Source organism: Neolamprologus multifasciatus, chromosome 17, assembly GCF_963576455.1.
Source record: "Neolamprologus multifasciatus chromosome 17, fNeoMul1.2, whole genome shotgun sequence".
Classification (NCBI taxonomy): Eukaryota; Metazoa; Chordata; class Actinopteri; order Cichliformes; family Cichlidae; genus Neolamprologus; species Neolamprologus multifasciatus.
Window position 1 is genome coordinate 4,183,876 of NC_140455.1, and position 21,715 is coordinate 4,205,590.

General features: G+C 43.3%; 1 protein-coding gene across 6 annotated transcripts in view; it reads left to right on the forward strand.

Moving 5' to 3' along the window:
- The window catches only part of scube1 (signal peptide, CUB domain, EGF-like 1), a 124,426-nt gene that overhangs the window by 94,991 nt on the left and 7,720 nt on the right, over positions 1–21,715 (forward strand). For 2 of the 6 annotated variants that reach the window (XM_085138952.1, XM_085138955.1), the window contains 8 exons: positions 11,975–12,097; positions 14,856–14,972; positions 16,787–16,909; positions 17,003–17,122; positions 19,519–19,641; positions 20,908–21,024; positions 21,132–21,290; positions 21,432–21,635. In XM_085138952.1, coding sequence (XP_084995078.1) covers positions 11,975–12,097; positions 14,856–14,972; positions 16,787–16,909; positions 17,003–17,122; positions 19,519–19,641; positions 20,908–21,024; positions 21,132–21,290; positions 21,432–21,635 — 1,086 coding nt within the window. The remainder of the gene's footprint in view (positions 1–11,974; positions 12,098–14,855; positions 14,973–16,786; positions 16,910–17,002; positions 17,123–19,518; positions 19,642–20,907; positions 21,025–21,131; positions 21,291–21,431; positions 21,636–21,715) is intronic. The other 4 variants (XM_085138954.1, XM_085138956.1, XM_085138953.1 and 1 more) reach the window with 3 other exon arrangements.

Sequence of the window (21,715 nt, forward strand, 5' to 3'; positions counted from 1 at the left end):
GTGGATGGGTGGGTGGATGGGTGGATGGATGGATGGATGGATGGATGGATGATGGATGGATGGATGTGATGGATGGGTGGGTGGATGATGGATGGATGTATGTGATGGATGGATGGATGGATGGGTGGATGGATGGGTGGGTGGATGGGTGGGTGGATGGGTGGATGGATGGATGGATGGATGGATGGATGATGGATGGATGGATGTGATGGATGGGTGGGTGGATGATGGATGGATGTATGTGATGGATGGATGGATGGATGGGTGGATGGATGGATGGATGGATGGATGGATGTGATGGATGGATGGATGGATGGATGATGGATGGATGTATGTGATGGATGGATGGATGGATGGGTGGATGGATGGATGGATGGATGGATGGATGGGTGGGTGGATGGATGGATGGATGGATGGATGGATGGGTGGGTGGATGGGTGGATGGATGGATGGGTGGATGAATGAATGGATGGATGGATGGATGGATGGATTTGCAGCAGTGCTTCCGTGTAGAAAGACCAACTCTGACATGCCACACATATCACACAACCTCACTTGTCTTTAACTGTCCTGTCTCTTCTCTCTAGATGTGATCATTTCAAGATGTGCTAAAACTTAATGTATTTATTTAACCTCAAAGCTTATTTAAGCTCCATTCAGGGTAATTACATACCCCATTATAAGGTTCAGCGGTCCCTGGTGGGGTCATTAAGTGTGGGTTGTGTGTGCTAGTGCTTGCAGCTGCCAGAATAATTAGGAAGCTGTCTGTGTTGGGTAGATGGTGGTAGCTACCTTTGTTACATTAGAGGCATTAGAGGAGACAATGTGGGCAGAAGGGGAGTGATGGTGTGTGTGTGTGTGTTCCTTAGTTGGTATATAGGCCAGACCTGAGAGAATTTAGGTAAATTCTTTTTAAATGATTACTGAACTTACAGATGCAGAAAATGAACCCAAAAAAAGCTCTTGACTTCCTAAAGTCTCAAAGTCCTGAGGCTGCCAAGTGTCCCTGGGCTGGTACCTGAAGGGAAAAGATAGCCATGCGTTCTGCGGTCAGCCACAGAGGAACAGGAAAGCAGCCGATTAATTTAAAATCCTCACGTTAGACACGAAATAACGAACCTTCAGAGGAAGATACAGAAAAATACAATGTGTAAAAAAGAAAGTAGGAGCAGATGACACACAAACATGAAATCCAAGTTGAATTTCTGACAGTGAAGAGCAGAAAGCAAAAAGGAGCAATCAGCAGTCTCCTTGTACTTATCTGTAAGTATGACATCAGTGTTGGACAGGCTGTTGTATGTGTCTGGATGCCCTTACCTGTCCTACACTCCATAAAAAAGAAAGATCCCTGAGCCTATTTTCTTCCCATCAGCCACGGGGAAATCTGTTTTAGCCAAGCCAGATGGAGGGACAATCCCTGTAAAAGGCCGCTGACAGGGCACAGCGGGACACAGTTTACTACATTTCTACTGTGGCCCAAAGCCAGCTCATTCTGGATTCCTGTCTCAGCTCCATATTTAGATGAAGAGTTCATTCAGCAGAAACTCCCTCAGGACAGAGACTGAGATGATCGGGCCAAAGAGGCTGAGTCTGGCCTGCTGGAAAAACACAGTGGATGACTTACTGTTTTATGGGGCTCCTATCACGCCACACCGAGAGAACGTGTGTGCGTACTCCACTCCTGTGCTCTCACCGCCTCTTACTGATGCTGGTAGTAACTGGCTCCCACTTGTTCAAGCTACACACTGCATTAAATGCATGCTACTTCTTACATGTAATGGTGCTGTTAATTAAAGCAAGTTACCACAGGTGCTCCTCTTCACTGTCACAGCATCACATCACAGTCCCTCAAAATCACAAACTCTGGAAGGTTGATGTCAGCAACCATGCAAATCTTAGATCTATTAGTAATTATTCATGAGAAATGTAAGACTTCAGTCTCCATGACTGAAGTGGATTATCCAGGCTAAGCAGAAAACTGTGTATGGCAGGAATACGACACGCTAAAATAAACCAGAAGGTTTTTGCGTGTTTGTGCTCTTGTGCTGACTTCTTCACTCAGGCCATAAAGATCTACATTTTTAATATATAAGAGTAAGCCACACTGCTTCTTACATGTGTCAACATTTTTATGATATCCATGAACCATCGTACGTTTGTGCTGCAGGGTTTTAATTTTTTTTCCCAGTGGAAAATTACTTGGGAAGTGGGGGTTTGAAAAGTTAATATGTGTGGTAATGTGTGTTTGAGACTCATTTAGTGCCACTAAAGAGACAACAACAAAACACAACAAAAGGCACAAAGATGATCCAGTAAGAGCCAATAAAACAAAGAAATACTCGAGACACAAAGATATGGGGAAAAGTTTACAACTAAAAGTAAAGACCCAACAATCACATGATGCCCTATAAGTAAGCACTTGGCGACAGTAGGAAGGAGAAACTCCCTTTAAGAGGAACAAAGCTCCAGCAGAAGCAGGTTTGAGAGCAGCTGCCCTGCACCGTCACCGGTTGGGGGTAAGAGGAAAGAGAAGAGATGAGAGAGGACAAACGACAGACTATGAGAGAGACAGCCAGAGTTTAATCATCGCTAATGATTGAAGTATGATGGTGTATAGATACAGGGAGTGAAAAGAGATGAGTGAGGAGTGAACAGGGGCCCTCCCACCAGCCTATTGCAGCATAACTAAAGGATGGAAGCTCGTAGCAGAGCCTGATACCTGAACTCTAGGAGCCATCAGTAAGCCTGCAGTCTCAGAGCAAAGTGCTCTGCTTGGACAACACTATACTATGACGTTTTTAAGATATGACATGGCCTAATTATTCAAGATTTTGTTTGTTTGGAGACGCATTTAAAGTCCATTCTGAATTTTACACAGAGCCAGTGGAGAGAAGCTAACAGTACATGCAGCACTCTGGAGAAACTGTAAGGCTTTCATGGAGCTTGTAGAGTGACCTGATAATAATGAGCTACAGGAGTCCAGCTAGAACTGATAAATGTATGGGCCTGCATTTCACTCTGAGACTGCATGTTCTGATAACAGTGATGCTCCTCCAATGAATGAGGGGAGTGATGCATATTTGTTGAATGTGCATGCTGAAGGACATATTCAGATTAAGAATAACCGCCTGTGTCATGGGAGGCTAAGGCCAGTTAAGCCTAAAAGAAGGATGTAAAAAGGACATTGTAACCCGATTGGAACCATTTGCAGCTCTATGAGGAAGGATCCCCATTTAACTCCACAAACCGGAATTTATCACAAAGATATGTTTTAGGCGACTGCATGACAGTTAATTTAATAATAACATTGTTCTAATCTTTGTATTACAACGTTGTGGTCAGTGGTGATGAACGCTGCACTGAGCAGGACAAGCACAGAGGTGAGCCAACGATCGTTGGGCCATAAGATCGTTCATGACCTTCACTAGTGCTGTTTCTTGTTCTTCAAGTAGACCATTCCTTTGCAAGTGACCAGTTAACTACTTGACTAATCATTTTTGAAATAAAAAAAGTTAGAAATCAGTCTATAATTAGACCGGTGGGCCAGGTAAGGGTTTAACTCTCACCATGTCACGGTAAGCTGTGTGGCAGGCAGTGGTTGGACCCAAACGCAGGACTCAAAGACGGAATATTAAACTTGAGGCGTTGGCTTTATTTGCAGGCAAAACAAACTTAGACACGGGAGAACTATAAAACAATAACAAAACTCAAACTTGGAGGGTTAACCTAAACTGGGAATCTCCAAAAAGTTGATTCTGTTCATCTGGACGTAGCGTTTTGTGGGAGAAACGTTTCATCATCATCCAGGTGACTCGTTCAGTCTCAGCTGCAGGTTTCAATCTTATAAACAGGACATTTGCTGAAACCAGCCCACTGAAGGAACAATGGGCTGGGAGATTAAAGATTGAGAATTTGCATAACTAAGATTAAGGAACTGACCTCCCAATCGTTTGCAGATTGAAACCTGCAGTCAGCTGAGACTGAAGACGTCACCTGGATGAGTGACGAAACGTTTCTCCCACAAAACGCTACGTCCAGATGAACAGAATCAACTTTTGGAGATTTACTTTCCTGGAGGATTGAGAATGCATCAAGACCTAAACTGGGAATACATGGCGTGGCAGGTCATAACCTGATGACACGGCTAACGCGGAGGACGTGACAGGGAAAAACACAGGGCTTAAATACATACGGGCATAATTAGGGAATGCGAGCCACGAGGGAGACACAGCTGGGACAATGCAGGCATGACGTGACACAGGGAAGCAACACTGAACCCAGAAACATGGGACAAGGATTACCAAAGTAAAACAGGAAACTGAGACTAACACTGTGACGCAGACTCAACACCAAAACGTGGAACATGGGAACACGAGGCATAGAAATGGTGTGACACAGAAACCATAATCCAAGAATGTAACATGAGCAAAAAATCAAAGTCAGAGCTATCAGTTCAATAATACCCAGTAGCTCGGGTCTGTGGGACTGAAGACAGATTAATCATATTTTGTTATTATGGTGAAACTTCTTTAAGTATTGCTGTGAAGAATAAGGTCTACACGGTGCACTGATGCTACAGAGGAAGATATTATTGTGGGTAAATATCAGCAGTTGTGTATACTATGATTAGAGTTACTCTGCTCAAGTGTATCAGGGAATAAATTCATAAGCCAATGCTGGTTGAATTAATACTTGGCTTATCAGAACACTGGCTCTGTTTTGCTTGATCAGAGACAAATATGAGGGAATAAGATTTCCCAGCTTTGTGGAAAGGTTTTTTTATAGAGTAAAAACTATTTTTCAAAGCCAAACATCAACTGAATGAATGCAAAATTATTTACTCTCCAGCTTGCATGTAATCTGCTTTGAGGTGCACAGTATTACAAGAGATTCAAGCATCTCTGATATGTCGCCTTGTTTTTCAGACGAGTATCCAAAGTCTTACACTGTGAGAATTGATCTCGTGGTAGGAAAACTTAGTAGCTGCTCTGCATTGTGTTAGTATTACAGAAGTCAGCATTCAGCATAAATGCACAAATTCAGATGGGTCTCATTACATTGGAGGGAACATAACAAGATTATATGTAATAAGAGATCAAGAGCAAAATACTGTAGGTGTGATTCAAACCCTCAAAATACACAGACTTGCCCTCTGAGAGTACTGGCTGACTGCTGGAGCCTACAGGAGGCGACGGATCGGCTGACTGACCGGCTAGTCATCGCAGAACTGGCAAATACCACAACTCTGGCAGCAGCAATCCATTGTCCACTTCTGGATCTCAGCACAACCGGAGACAGGAGATGGTGGGAAAGAGTAGACACTAAAAACACAAAAAGTGAAAATAAAACCATAACATTACTGAGTAGTTTGAACTTCTGGATGTACCAAATACACCCGTCTGATCCTCAGAGTCTTTTCTCATTTATTGGTGTGTTAAAAAGTAACGTTAGTCAGTGTTTTAACCACTTTATGAAACTAACGTTAAATTAATTAGCTATCTGGATATACAAACAATAAAAAGATACAAATCTGTCCGTGGTAGTTGATGGTCTAGAAAAATAAAACCTTCCTGTTTGAACGACGTCATCGAAAAAACAACTATCGATACAACCAAGACGTCAAGTTGGAGACAAAAAAGCAAACGTAGCAAACGTAGTTGGTGGGAACCTTCATCCTCGTCCCTCGCCTTCTTTCTCTGTCATCACACACTTTCCTGTCCTCTCACCCCCCCCCCCCCCACTTCAACACACACACACACACACACACACACACACACACACACACACACACACCTACTCCACTATTTCTCTGTAGTGTCTTCCTGAACTTACTCCCTGGTTTAGGGGCTTAGGTGTTAATCCCTCAGTTTTCATCACTTAGAGCACCAATCAAAAAAGGCTTAGTGTGTATAATGTGCCAGACCGTCGTCCTCTTCCTCTCCTCTTTTGTTTTCTCGATTCCCCATCCACCTTTTTTCCTTTGGGCTTAGTTCTCCCTGTGTGAGTAAACAGAAAGACTTTAGTCCTTATCTGGAAAGGATGCACTTGTTCTAAAGAGATTTAAAAGAAGAGTACTAAAATGTGTTTCTAAGAAAAACTATTTTGAAGTTTGGGTTCATCTGAGGCCGCGCTAAGTTGGAAGAGGGGAGGAAATAAGGTTTGAGGTTTGGCGCTGGTGAAACCAGAAACCAGCAGGTTTGTGGTTGGCAGTGGTGCCTCAGGGTCGCCTTTGCATTATTTGCTCTGAATGTGTGGCTGTGGATTGCTGCACCACACCTGAGCTCAGGTATCCAGATTTTATTTCACTGGCACACAGTTTCTACCAGGACCACATCACTGTTTGTTTGAGTGCTGAATCATCACAAATAGTGTTTACACCAGCATAACACTGGCTGATGAAGCATTGTATAGTGATTGTTAAGGTCCTAAATCCAAACTGCTTCAGTTTTAGAATTGTCCTGGATTACCGGCGTATAAAATTGTAACGAAAGCTGCAGATGTGCCGTAGTAGAAAACAGACTGCAGAGGACAACAGGGAAAACTGCTCTCATCTCACCATCCTTGGCAGCATCAAGGAATTTTTTGTAAGGCCCAAATATGATTTTAATGATGCTTCTCTGAAGTCCTGGCACTCAGTTTCCTTTGCTTCCCAAACTTTTCTTTACTTTACATTTGATACTTTATATTCCATCCATCCATCCATTTGCTTCCGCTTCTCCTTTTCAGGGTTGTGGGGGGCGCTGGAGCCTATCCCAGCTGTCATAGGGCGAGAGGCGGGGTACACCCTGGACAGGTCACAAGTCTGTCGCAGGGCCAACACACAGGGACAGACAACCATTCGCACTCACATTCACTCGCACATTCCACTTAGTGACAATTTGGATTATCCAATTAACCTATCCCCACAAGCTGCATGTGTTTGGACGGTGGGAGGAAGCCGGAGTACCCGGAGAGAACCCACACAAACACGGGGAGAACATGCAAACTCCACACAGAAAGACCTGATGGTGGAATTGAACTCAGGACCTTCTTGCTGTGCGGCAACAGTGCTAACCACCGTGCTGCCTACTTTGTATTCATATTTATAATTAAAACTTGGATTACTGAAGAATTCTTAGAATCTGAAAATTTATGCTACAATTTTTTACAATTAAGCCTATAGATTATAGCATAAGACTGTATCTTATGCTTCATTTCACTCTTTTCTTAACCTTAACTAAGGTTTTTAACCATAACAACCATAACTTAACATTCATTCACAATGAGCAGATCTCATCAGGAAAGCAAAGTAAACTTTATTGTCATCTCTGCTGTATACAGTACAGTAGAGAGACGAGACGACGAGGCTCCAGTTCCATTCAGGGCAGAAAAACAACAATATATGTAGGAAGTGTAAGACTAAATATACGCTTAGAGACTGAGGTGAGGGGAGTAAATATACTCTTTGAGGTAAAACTGTTAAAGGATAAATTAGGTATTGAAATGATGTGATCTGGCATCCATCCATCCTTCTGCTTGTCCAGTTCAGGGTCATGAGTGGGCTGGACCCTATCCCAGCTGTCTCAGGTTGAGAGGCAGGACCCTGGACAGGTCGCCCATCTGGTGCAAACTTTGTGTGGATGTGCCATCCTGGAGGAGCTGTGCTACTTGTGCAGCCTGAATGGGCTGTAGGTCCGGTCTCATCCTACCAGCACTAGCAAAAAGCAAAACTAGAGAAAAGTCCATCAGGACAGATCATAAGAGAGAGCAATGGTGTGTGTTCACCACCTGCAAATTTATTCTCTTTTGGGGAGTGGTCTTGCTGTTGCTTCACCAGTGCACCTGTTGTCATTTTGTCCTATTGATGTTTGTACCAAAGTAGCTGAAATGGATTCACAGTGGTTTTTGCTTCCACACTGAACAGACTGATACCCTTGAAGTCGAACTGACTCTCTGTTACACCGTGACTATAAGTTTTCCCTTCATTTTTTGAGCAATGTAAACAAACATCTGTTTTAGTTACGGTCATCAATGTTTCTTTTCTCAATCACTGAGTCTGTCTCCCAGTTGCTTGACTGGTTTTATTGGGTGTAGCTAAGTAGCATACATTGCGCTGTATGCCAAGAGTGAAAAAGACATCGATTCACTGATCCACACCACCATAAAATGCAGCAATGACATTCGGATTGGAAGAGTAAAGTCGGATGGTAACAAAGAGAGGGAAGGCAGTCAGAACTGAGGCGATCGAATTAGCAGAAGGCAACATTGCAGATATCGAGGATAGCTACAGGTACCTAGGGCAAATGGGAACCATGAAGATAGCGCTAGGAAAGCTGCAACACCAAGCACCTGCAGACGGACAGGAGGGTCCTGAGGGGTCAACTGAACGGTGACAACAAGATCCGGGCTATCAAGACCTACGCCCTGCCCGTGATCAGGTACCCTTGCTGGGATAATAGGCTGACCAAAGGAAGAGATTAAGGCCACTGACATCAAGGTGAGGAGGCTCCCTACCATGCATGGAGGGTTTCACCCCAAGTCCAGCATCCTGAGACTGTATGCTAGGTCTGGGGAAGGTGGCCGGGATTGGTGAGTGTCAGCACCGCAGTCCAGGATGAGACAATGAACATCCACTCAGTGTGCTCAGTGAATACCTCAGGCAGCAGAAACCAGGAAGGACAGGCCCCTGCACGGTATGTACCACCAGCAGATAGAGGAGGTGGCTGATATCCAGAAATCCTACCAGTGGCTGGACAAAGCTGGACTGAAAGGCTGCACAGAGGCACTAATCATGGCAGCACAAGAACAAGCTCTGAGCACAAGATCCATTGAGGCTGGGGTCTATCACACCAGGCAAGACCCCAGGTGCAGGCTGTGTAAAGATGCTCCAGAGACAATCCAGCACATGACAGCAGGGTGTAAGATGCTAGCAGGCAGGGCATACATGGAACACCATAACCAAGTGGCCGGCATAGTGTACAGAAACATCTGTGCCGAATATGACCTGGAAGTCCTGAGGTCAAAATGGGAGACGCCCCCAAGGGTGGTGGAGAATGTGGACATGCAAAAGTGTGACAGAAGAATATGCAAAGGATGGGATGAGGTGGAGACAGATGGTCCACTGTGGCAACCCTTAAATGGAGCAGCCAAAAGAAGAAGTATAAAATGATAAAAAGTTTTCTGCTGAGAAATATAATTCTTATTCTTAACTAAGTGTTTAGTTATGAGATGTTCCACCAAGTTCTTTCTTTTCCTTTTCTAGATCTTTTATTTCATGTAACACGGTGAGCTGTTTTGTTATTATTTCTTCAAAAAATATTAGATATATATATTGTATTTCATACTCTTACTCATCTCTCGTGATTTACTACGCCCCAGTTCTTATGTTTTATAACAATGATGCAGTCAGCTGTTTTCTGTCTGCCGGCTGACCGTTTCCAGTCCTCAAATATTTCTTTGTGACTCTGCAGACAAGATTGGACACCACAAAAAACAGTGGGCTGTGAAATGTCTGCCTGAGCAACCAGCTTATGTCACGTTATCAGCCCCCCTGCCTTTTGTTATGTTCTGCTTGAGAAAAAGGCATTCAGGGAGAGTTACAGCAGGGCGTTTCTGATTGGAAAATGCAGAAAATATAAAATATAAGCAGCAGAGAAAAACCCAACAATCATATGACCCCCTATGAGCAGCACTTTGGCGACAGTGGGAAGGAAAAACTCCCTTTTAACAGGAAGAAACCTCCAGCAGAACCAGGCTCAGGGAGGGGCGGGGCCATCTGCTGTGATTGGTTGGGGTGAGAGAAGGAAGACAGGATAAAGACATGCTGTGGAAGAGAGACAGAGGTTAATAACAGATATGATTCAAGTAGGCCTGCAGAGCGGGAGCGAAGTGCTCTAATAGGGTGATATGGTACTACAAGGTCATTAAGATAAGATGGGGCCTGATTATTTAAGACCTTGTATGTGAGGAGCAGGATTTTGAATTCTGGATTTAACAGGAAGCCAAAACAGGAGAAATCTGCTCTCTCTTTCTAGTCCCTGTCAGTACTCTTGCTGCAGCATTTTGGATTAGCTGAAGGCTTTTCAGGGAGTTTTTTGGACATCCTGATAATAATGAATTACAGTCGTCCAGCCTGGAAGTAATTCAATTCAATTCAATTCAATTCAATTTTATTTATATAGCGCCAAATCACAACAAATGTCGCCTCAAGGCGCTTCATAGATACAGAGAAAAGCCCAACAATCATATGACCCCCTATGAGCAGCACTTTGGCGACAGTGGGAAGGAAAAACTCCCTTTTAACAGGAAGAAACCTCCGGCAGAACCAGGCTCAGGGAGGGGCGGCCATCTGCTGCGACCGGTTGGGGTGAGAGAAGGAAGACAGGATAAAGACATGCTGTGGAAGAGAGACAGAGATTAATAACAGATACGATTCAATACAGAGAGGTCTGTTAATACATAGTGAGTGAGAAAGGTGACTGGAAAGGAAAAACTCAATGCATCATGGGAATCCCCCGGCAGCCTACATCTATTGCAGCATAACTAAGGGAGGATTCAGGGTCACCTGGTCCAGCCCTAACTATATGCTTTAGCAAAAAGGAAGGTTTTAAGCCTAATCTTAAAAGTAGAGATAGTGTCTGTCTCCTGAATCCAAACTGGAAGCTGGTTCCACAGAAGAGGGGCCTGAAAACTGAAGGCTCTCCCTCCCATTCTACTTTTAAATACTCTAGGAACAACAAGTAGGCCTGCAGAGCGGGAGCGAAGTGCTCTAATAGGGTGATATGGTACTACAAGGTCATTAAGATAAGATGGGGCCTGATTATTTAAGACCTTGTATGTGAGGAGCAGGATTTTGAATTCAATTCTGGATTTAACAGGAAGCCAATGAAGGGAAGCCAAAACAGGAGAAATATGCTCTCTCCTTCTAGTCCCTGTCAGTACTCTTGCTGCAGCATTTTGGATTAACTGAAGGCTTTTCAGTGAGTTTTTTGGACATCCTGATAATAATGAATTGCAGTAGTCTAGCCTGGAAGTAATAAATGCATGAACTAGTTTTTCAGCGTCACTCTGAGACAGGATATTTCTAATTTTAGAGATGTTGCGCAAATGGAAGAAAGCAGTCTTACATATTTGTTTAATATGTGCGTTGAAGGACATATCCTGGTCAAAAATGACTCCAAGGTTCCTCACAGTGTTACTGAAGGCCAAGGTAATGCCATCCAGAGTAAGAATCTGGTTAGATACCATATTTCTAAGCTTTTCAGCGCCGAGTACAATGACCTCAGTTTTATCTGAGTTAAGAAGCAGAAAGTTAGTGGCCATCCAAGTCTTTATGTCTTTAAGACATTCCTGCAGTTTAACTCATTGGTGTGTGTTATCTGGCTTCATATACAGATAGAGCTGGGTGTCATCTGCATAGCAGTGTAAATGTATGCTATGTCTTCTAATGATGCTGCCTAAGGGAAGCATGTATAATGTAAACAGAATTGGTCCTAGCACTGAACCCTGTGGAACTCCATAATTAACCTCAGTGTGTGAAGAGGACTCTCCATTTACATGCACAAATTGGAGTCTATTAGATAGATATGATACAAACCACTGCAGCACAGTACCTGTAATACCTACAGCATGTTCTAATCGCTCTAATAGGATATTATGGTCGACAGTATTGAACGCTGCACTGAGGTCTAGCAGGACAAGCACAGAGATGAGTCCACTGTCAGAGGCCATAAGAAGATCATTTGTAACCTTCACTAAAGCTGTTTCTGTGCTGTGATGAGCTCTGAAACCTGACTGAAACTCTTCAAATAAACCATTCCTCTGCAGATGATCTGTTAGCTGTTTGACAACTACTCTAAATTAATATCAATGGTACTGAAAGTAGGTGTAGATAATGTTACATCTAATTTTATGACTCAAGTCACATTTCATAAATCACAAGTTCAGTTCTGACACAATGTTTTGCTGCCTTTCTCTTTTCATTTTTTCTGCCCAGACATCGATGAATGCCAGGAGAATAACGGAGGCTGTGACCACTTCTGCCGAAACACTGTGGGCTCCTTTGAGTGCAGCTGCCAAAAAGGCCACAAACTTCTCACGGATGAAAGGACATGCCAAGGTCAGTCGCTCTCAGCTGCTAGTGACATAGTTTGACTTTTGTATATCAGCAGCTGTGACAAAGTGCTGTGGCAACACAGTGAAGCATGGAAGGAAAATCACTGCAAAATGATTTATAGTATTATTCTGGATATATCATTTCCTGTTCTTTTTGTAAATAAAATTATTGTAATAAATTATGTTACTATTAGTATATTAGCAGTAGTGGCTTATGCATTTGTTTACCAGTCTGATCCTGTGAGAAGAAAAAAGTCTGGAAGGGCATCTGGCGTAAAATCAAACCTTTGTGTATAAGGCAACAACTGAAAGTAGCTTCTGATGCTTCTTCTTCTGTTGTTTTATTATAAATGTCAGGCTAAAAAGTCTGTTGCTTATGCATTAACTGAAACGAGAGCAATGATATTGTGCAGCACTGTATATAAAGATCATAAAGTCCCTTTGACCTCTCGTCAAGTGCAAAGACACAGTGTACTGGAACTACCTCCGCTTCCTATAGTTGTGCTAAGTTAACAGGCTACTTGACCTTTTGGCCTTTTGTTATCTCATCTGAACCTGTGGAAAGTTAAATACAAACTTCCATAGAATCTAAATGTTTCTCAGAATGTAACGAATGTGTTTGTTGCAACAGTGTAGCTGCTTCGTCAGCTGGGCGTCCAGGCAACAGGCCTCCTCAGTGCCCATGCTTATATGACCAAAGGCAGATTCCTGGTTACAAGTCACAGCAAGTGAGACAGGAGGCAGGCAGACACAAAAGGATTTTTATTAACAATTAAACCTTGAGGTACTTCAGCCTCAAATTCCCAGGATGGAAAAACTGTGTATGTGGAGTGTTGGAGTAACTCTGCATTGCTTTTGGAGTGTTTAATAGCGTGGTGTTGAGTCCCGTCAGCCACATCACAGCACCGCTCTCTACTTCTGACACACCTATGCCACTGCCCCCCACCCCACCCCCCCGTCTAGCATGTTCAGCCTCAACATAACCTTAAAATGAAATATACTGTTTCATTCGTAAACACCTTCTGTGCTTCTGAGTAATTCCAGAGAAAATAGCTTCTGGTTGTGCACTACATGCCAACTGCAGAGCATTTTCCAGACCTAGCTGAGAAGCTTAAGCAGAAAGATTAGTTGTTTGCCACGGCTGCATCATTAGTTTCCACGAATGCTTCCCTCCATTCTTACTGTTTATAAAGACGGGATATTGCCAGCACTTAAATAAACATCTAAAATAGCTATTAAAACACCTCATCATCACCGAGGGTGCATCTCACTGAAAAAACGTCTCCAGACATCAGCGCTGCTTCATTCTATACTAAATCACTATATGCAGCTCCTGTGTCCCCAACTCGGTTTATTTAAACTCTAAACAGACGAGCTATTCCTACGTCCTGACGTGGACGTTTGCCTGGAGTATTTACCGAGCCAACATGCAGCCCTTAAAAACTTCCTCCATTATAACAGGTTGTATTTTTAGCCTCTTTAAAGCCCCACAGAACAGCCTGAAATAAACCAGGTGAGCCCAAAAAGCTGCCCTCCACTCCTGCTAGCTTAATACTATTTGGCGCAGGAGAAGTACACAAAAACACATACGCAGGCAGGCATGCGCACTTGTGCACACATATTCACACTGATGCAACAGTGAATGTGCCTCAGCCTCATTCCTGGGAAGTTTTTCCAGCTTTATTAGAATAAGTCTTGTCCTAGTTTAGTGTGGGACGCTTGAATCTGTTTACTCTAACGTGCACTGTGATTAATGAGATGTATTCAGTACTTGGTGAGCACCCTGAAATGAGTCTTTACCATCAGATTGTGATAATCTACTCATCCCACCGACCTTTACTTCTATGCAGCAGGAGAGCCTTTGTATCCTCTTAGATCTATTTGACTGAACCTGTCCAGAGATGCAGACTTTTGTGAAACTTTTGAAGTGGAAATACTTAATACCCTGAAATATTTGTCATCAGATTACAAATTTGTTTTGGATTTGAACGATTGCAGTCGTTCTTCTCCTTAACTGACTGAACATTTGTCACTATCCTTTGTGAATCTCATGTTCTAGTTGCCCCGTGACAGGAAACAAAATGAATATTGTCTAATATTGACGAGAGGGAGGGGTAGATATGACCGGGAACCCAAAGACACCAGGCACACTCACATAGTAGCACCTTGTCAAACCCAAACCCTATAATACACCCTGACTTACCCTAATCGGACCATCATGTACAAAGTCAACATTGTGAAATTGTATTTAACAACACAGAACGCCAACTCATTAGATAAGCTTAAGTCAGTATGAAAGTTAAAGCAGCAGACAGAACGATGCTTTTAGTCTTTACCCTTTGGATTAATATCCAAAATAAAGACACCATGCTACAAATTTAGGGTCATTTAAGGACACATCATTTTTTATGAGAAGTGTGTATGAAGACATATTATGGTGACCAATCATGGAACTAACAGTTAGTATTATCTAGAAGGGAGTTGACACAAGAGACAGACTTAAATGAAAAAGAGCTGATTAAACATAAACTAACAAACACAAAGGCCAACATAGACTGATGTAAAGGGGGAGGATGAGAGAGCGAACGAGACAGCTGATGGACCTGGTAAGACCCTCCCATGTATGCCATTTGCCAGAGGGGTGGATGCTCAAAGAGCGCATGCTCAGATTAATGGGAAAATGAGTGAATGAAGACTTTCTGTATTATTACTTTGTCTCATTTCCTCCTCATCTGTTGTGTCTCTTCGGTCTTCGGTCTCAGACATTGACGAGTGCTCCTTTGAGAGAACCTGTGATCACACATGCATCAACTACCCTGGCAGCTTTGAGTGCTTGTGCAACAAAGGATACATCCTGTACGGTCTGACTCACTGTGGAGGTGAGTGTCAGTTCAGAGAAAGAGAAGAATACATGAAACACAACAAGATGATGAAACTGACTTTTTAACACAGTTTTTATCTAGTCTTAGACAATCGATAGGATCCGTTCGTTTGTGTATAGGTGCGAAGAAAAGGAAACAAAGAGACAGCAGGTAGAGTTGGAGGAGCTGGAGTGACAAGTCTGGAAATATCAGAGGGAAAACTACAGGCCAGGCTGAGATGGTGTAGATATATTGGGCAAAGGGTGTTTAATATATGTGGCGACCCCTAAAGGGAGCAGCTGAGAGAAGAAGAAAAAGTTCCTCAAACAGCAACAAGAGAACAAGAGCTATGAATGAAGTCAGACAAATCCCATTTCATTGAAAATTACAGAAACCCCCCAAACATCAAAACAATGACAGCGAAAGTGAGTAACATTAATAATCTGTAACAGGGCCATTTGCCAAATGGTGCAGTGAGCTCTTCAGTATGATGTGTTTGCTTGTTGTGATGGTCAAAGATGACAGATTTATGGGGTCTCAGTATGCAGTGCTTAGTACTTCCTTTGACCAGTACTAATGCTCGTCAAAGGAAGTACAGCTGGTAAAGCACTGGCAGGGCCACTAATGCGTGACACAATAGCTCTAATCTGACAGAAGGCTAAAAACATAATGCTGTGTGTGCTAGAAAGGCATCGAGACACACAGGGAATGACAGCCTGCTGTGTAAGGGCTGTGTTTTATATACTGAAGGTCGTGACGATGCACGTACTCTGCTGGTATCACCTGTAAAGGGCATGAACTGAATCACACAGCAATGGAAAAAGGTCATTTAATTTTTGAAAAGGTAGCAAAGCTGTCTAAGAAGCCTGGATAGAAACGGTCCTCGAAGACGTCTCACCTCTCATCCAAGAAGCTTCTGAGAACTAAAGACACAGGAAACATCTAAGCAGAGAAGTAAGCTAAAAACATTCAAGTGAAAGCAGGAAAAAATAGTGACAACACTGAAGCGCTTTGGTGTTCTGACGGAAGATGTTTTCACCTTTAGAAGCTTTAGATATCACATGTCCCTAAGAGGCAGTTACGCATGTACAGTAGGGAGAGAGGCTCTCTACAGTTTGAGGCAATGAAAAGACTTGAGAAATGTAAAACTTAGTCAAGATTTCGGGTTGATGTGTGATTTGGAACGGAGAACTTTGTAAGTAAATTGTGCTCTGTGGGCAGAGTTTAGTGTCTTTTAGGGCCGTTAATCCTAAAGTGCTGGTATATGGCTGGTCTCTAACTTACTTCTCTTTCCTTTCATTTCCACTGCATGATGTCCAATAATACCATCCATCCTTTTCAGGGTCGCGGGGGCGCTGGAGCCTATCCCAGCTGTCATAGGGCGAGAGGCGGGTCCACCCTGGACAGCAGGGCCTGTCCAATAATACCCTCAAATCTAAATAATAAGAAGGAGAGATTTAAAAAACCCAAAGAACACAGAATGAAACTGCAGGATGAATCCATGCTGCTGCTAAATTAACCTGAAACAATAGACAGAGTCTAAAATGACCTTCAAGCCGTATTCACCTGCAACCTTTCCTTAAAGAGCACTAAGAGTGTTGCATAACTCAATCCATCAATTTTCCTAAGTGTTGATCCAGTTAAGAGTTGTGCTGGGAGTGAGGGGGTGTGGGTGGGGGGCTTGCCTGGAGCCTATCCCAGCTATTACAGGGTGTGAGGTGGGATACACCCTGTACAAATCGCCTCTCCTTCGCGGTGCATGAAATGCATTAGATGTGAAAGCTGAAAAGTGAAACGCCAACACACGTGCTGTAATCCTGTCTTTGTCTTAGACATCGATGAGTGCAGCATCAACAACGGCAGCTGTGAGCACGGCTGCATAAACACGCAGGGCAGCTACGAGTGTGTGTGTCCACCCGGACAGAAGCTCCACTGGAACAAGAAAGATTGCATCGGTAAGCAGCAGCCCACACACCTGTGTGTACATTTGTGAATGTGCGAGGTGGACAGATCACACAACAGTAGTGATATGACTCTGTACTCCTCAGAGGGAGTGAAATGTCTGCCCAATGGGAAGCCAGCACCTCGAGCCCAGCTAACCTGCATCAAGAGCGGAGGAGCTGAGGTCTGCTCGCTGTCCTGTCCCTCCAATGCCCTCTTCCTCGCAGGTGTGCACAAACACACTCATGTTGGCGTCTCATGGCAGAACACAGTGTTTTCTATTAATCATGTATTTTTCTATTTTTGTCAGTGAACTTTTGGGGCTGTGATGTTCAGATTTGTACCAGGACGTGTTCTATATGTAGGAGTAGGGATGGGTATCGTTTAGGTTTTATCCGATACCGGTGCCAAACCGGTACTTTTGAAATGGTGCTGGTGCTTAAACGGTGCTCAAACCGGTGCTTAAAGAATGGAGAACACAAAATTGGTCCAAAAACCTCTCATGTTCAGCTGTTTTTTTGTAAAAAGATAACAATGTTAGCCTTTTCTGCAGCTATGGGGCATATATGGTATCACTCTTGGCTGGAAGCAGCTTAAACAATGGAAAAAACACAAACTTTGTCCAAAAACCTCTCATGTTTAGCTGTTTTCCACTTTTTCTTTGGTCATTTTAGCCTTTTTGGCCAGGGTGAAGGGAGTATCTGCCATCAAACAAGAAGACAGCCGCATGTAGCTATGACGGTGTTTGCTAGTTCACCTTACATGCATTAATGTAATAACGTGGTTAGCCTACTCAACGTAAATTACACACGAACAACATTAAGCTACTCACGCAGAGAAGAACGGCTGCTGCTGCATCATCATCCTCATCATTTCTGCTACACTGGCAGGGCTAGGGGCCAGGACTCTACTCTTCGGGTTTTTGGGGGATGTTGCTAACTCCGGGTCGATAACAGGCACCACACCCGCAGTAGATGTGCTCGGTGTGAGGTCTCGCAGCAAGCTATCAAATACGGCGCATTTCTCGGCTTTTAAAAAAACGCTATGTGTCGCCAGGTGTTTCATCAGATTTGAGGTGTTACCTCCTTTGACAGTATCACAGTATCATCTTAAAGCACTTGTTGCAGCTGCTGAGTTTGCATCTTTTGCTGTGAAGTACAACCAGACTTTTGACCGCTTCGCCTTCGGCATTTTTAATCTGTAGCTCTGCTCTAAAAGAACGTACGTACCTGGACCCGCCTACTATCCTCGAAACATAAAATGATTGGCTAGAATCCAAAGTGTATGACATCTCAGGAAAAAAAAAGCACCGAAATAAAGCACTGAAATGTGCGCTGCTTTTCGGTCTGGTTACTACCGTTTATGACAGAACCGGTGCCATCATGGCACCGGATACCGGTACCCATCCCTATGTAGGAGCTTGGTTTTTTGGGTTTTCCTTTTCATCTGTCGACCACAAATGTTTAATGCTGACACAACTTATATTCATGCATTCATTTTTTTCAGTCCATTAAATGGTTGTTTGGTGCAAATAAATCTGTAATTGGAATCTGTAAATCTGTAGAGAAACTGACTGAAAAAATGAAGAAAACCCAAAGCAAACTTGCGCTGAATATGTATTAAAAACAGGAAGGATCACAAACAAGTTTGCAAAAAGTCAGACAGGAAGCAGAGAGCAATTGTTAACCTGCTGTCAGCTTCATTTGTAGCTTCAAAATGATTAATTGTTAATCTGATCTATAACTAATCCTAAAAACTAAAGATTAATTAACAGTTTTATTTATATAGCACAACAGTAAAAACTCTACATTAACATGTTGATTGTCATCGATGGTTTTTATTCTCTGTAGTTTTCTCTCTGAACGATCTTGAGGCAGACGCACAGGGACCTGTGCTGCATGTTGGAAACAGTCCTTTGTGCTGCTCTGCTGCAGCATGTGTTGCTGCCCTCTGGTGGTCTGTCTGTGCCATTCCCCTCTTGATGAAGCTTGCGCTCTTCAGTGCCATATTTGTGGATTCTTTAGGGGCCTCTGTGCTCAGACTGATGTGTTTTCACTCTGAGAGGTTTTGTTGGCTTCACCCATCCTTCCTCTTTGCTGGCACCCCAGCCTCTCCTCCTGCAATAGTACTTAACACACATCTGTAAATCGATTGCATTCTTCGATCATGCCAATTTTTCCACAGCATGGCTGTCGCTTCGTTTTACTTGGCAGCTATTGTGTGAGAATGATGGATCGCTCTCAGGCATGAAGTGAAATATTTGTTTTTGTGTCTTTTATGAGTACATCTTAATTTAAGGAGGAATGAGCCATGTAAATTCCTGTGGCTGAAAGGAGCCCGGGCTCTTTTTTAATCCCTCACTTCTCCGTCCAAATGCATCTTTGTCTCTACGTGTATTAACAGAGAAAAGCTATAGATCTTTCATCTGGGTCTTCATTTCACAATCAAAGTTTAAGGTCACATTTTTGTTTATACCACTAAACATCTACAAAACTTGTTTTAATAATGCTGACAACTGTGCCTTTGGCCATCCTATGAAACATACAACGGGAGTCCTAACCTGTTCTCATCATCAGGTTTTGGTTTTCTTTGGTCACATGTTCTGCATTGTTGTTTCTCACAGACTCAGAGAACAGCTACACACTGAGCTGCGGCGTGCCCGTCCAGCCTGGTAAACCTCCTCAGAAGAGGAACATCACCACGGCTGTACCCGCCTGTGCCGGTACAGTAAACATAATGGGACACAGTAGGTGCAGATCAGTGATGGGACTTCTATGCTCCCTGCACATGTACTGACTCTACAAAATATTATTTTTGATTTGCTTCGTCTCCACTTGAGAAACTGTTTTTACACAAATTACTCATTAAATTCTGGTAGCATTTATTATTTTCAGCAAAGATTTTCTGGCACAACTTCACCTGCTTCCAAGGTGCATGGAGAGGTTGAAAGAATTCACAAAGCGGGAACTCCAGCAACACTTGAGGGAAGATGAACAACTTTAATAATAGACCAACGCGTTTCGGCTTGTGGCCTTCATCAGGTGACCCTGATGATGAAGGCCACATCAGGTGACCCATCAGGTGACCCTGATGGTGACCCATCAGGTGACCCTGATGAAGGCCACATCAGGGTCACCTGATGAAGGCCACATCAGGTGACCCTAATGAAGGCCACATCAGGTGACCCTGATGGTGACCCATCAGGTGACCCTGATGGGTCACCATCACCTGATGGGTGACCCATCAGGTGACCCATCAGGGTCACCTGATGGGTCACCATCAGGGTCACCTGATGAAGGCCACAAGCCGAAACGCGTTGGTCTATTATTAAAGTTGTTCATCTTCCCTCAAGTGTTGCTGGAGTTCCCGCTTTGTGAGCATTTATTATTTTAGCACTTATCTTAATTGCAGGGAGTTAGGAGGCAGTAGCTGGTACATTTGTACTGAAAATACAACATCCATCCATAAATACATAATAATCCATACATAAATAAGCATAATTTACAACTACATGCAAGATTACTAACTGGGCCTGAGACCACATTTCTGTTATATTTTTATCTTCCTGTTGAATTTGGAATTTAGCTTAAAATCTAGAATGATCAGGTCATATCTCAGTGTATTATACTAACAGAGGAGTTTACTCTGCAGGTTTACTGGTGACTAAAGTTTCCAAAAGTAGAGCGGGAGGCAGAGAGTAACAAAATGAAATAACAGAATATGTTATGAGTTACCAAATATAACGAAATAGCTCTAATTATGTGCTGCAGTAAACTGCTGGGGGCTTCCCATGATGCACTGAGCAAGTTCTTCTTCACTTGCCTCTTTTTCACTCTGAGTTTGTTCACACACTTAACGAGACCAAAAACATACACATATAGACACAACAAACGTGCAACAAATAGCAAATGAGCAGTTATGTGATGGCTGCAGCGTCCTATAAATGATCAAATAAAGAGTTAATTTGTAAAGTGATCTTGAGTTAACAGCTTATGTTGTTCTGTATGAATAGACACGTTGGCACCACCCATCAAGCAGAAGGCCAGGTTTAAGATCAAAGATGCCAAGTGTCACCTGAAGCCCCGCAACAAGGAGAAACACCGAGACGTATCCAAGCAGAACATCCAAGGTGATGAACGTCATATTTAATCAGCAGCATCTGGCACTGATATTATACTGGCGTTTATAGCCCAGGCTAAATTTGATCTTCTTCACTGTTGTTTGGTTGCCTGAAAGGAGGCCAGTTCCCCTGCACCGACGACTGCCAGGTAACTTTTGTCAACCTCAAGTGTGACTCATCTAAGAAGCGCCGGCGAGGACGCAAATCTCCTTCAAAGGAGGTTTCACACATTACCGCTGAGTTTGAGATGGAGATGAAGGAGGAAGATGCCTCAGGTGTGGTGATCCTTCTTAACTCTGCTTTAAATATAATCGACACAGAAACATTAAATCTACAGAGAAATCAAATATTTCTGATCGAAATTTATAGCCGGACATTAAAAATGGACAAATGTGGTCTGAATGTTGTTTGCTCAGAGTCGTGTAACGTGGACTGTGTGCGAGAGAGAATGAAGCAGAGGCTGCAGAGTGCCATGAGGACACTCAGAAAGTCCATCACCAAACAGCAGTTCTACATCCAGTTCTCTGGGACCGAATATGAAGTGGCCCAGAAGCCACCTAAGGCAGCAGAGGGTGCTGAGGCCTGCAGCACAGGACAAGTCCTCAGAGATGGAAAGTGTGGTATGTTTCCAGCTGAAAGAGTTGGCTGGGTGTTACTGTTTCCTCAGGATCTATCGAGCTAACTTGTGTATTTCTTCTCA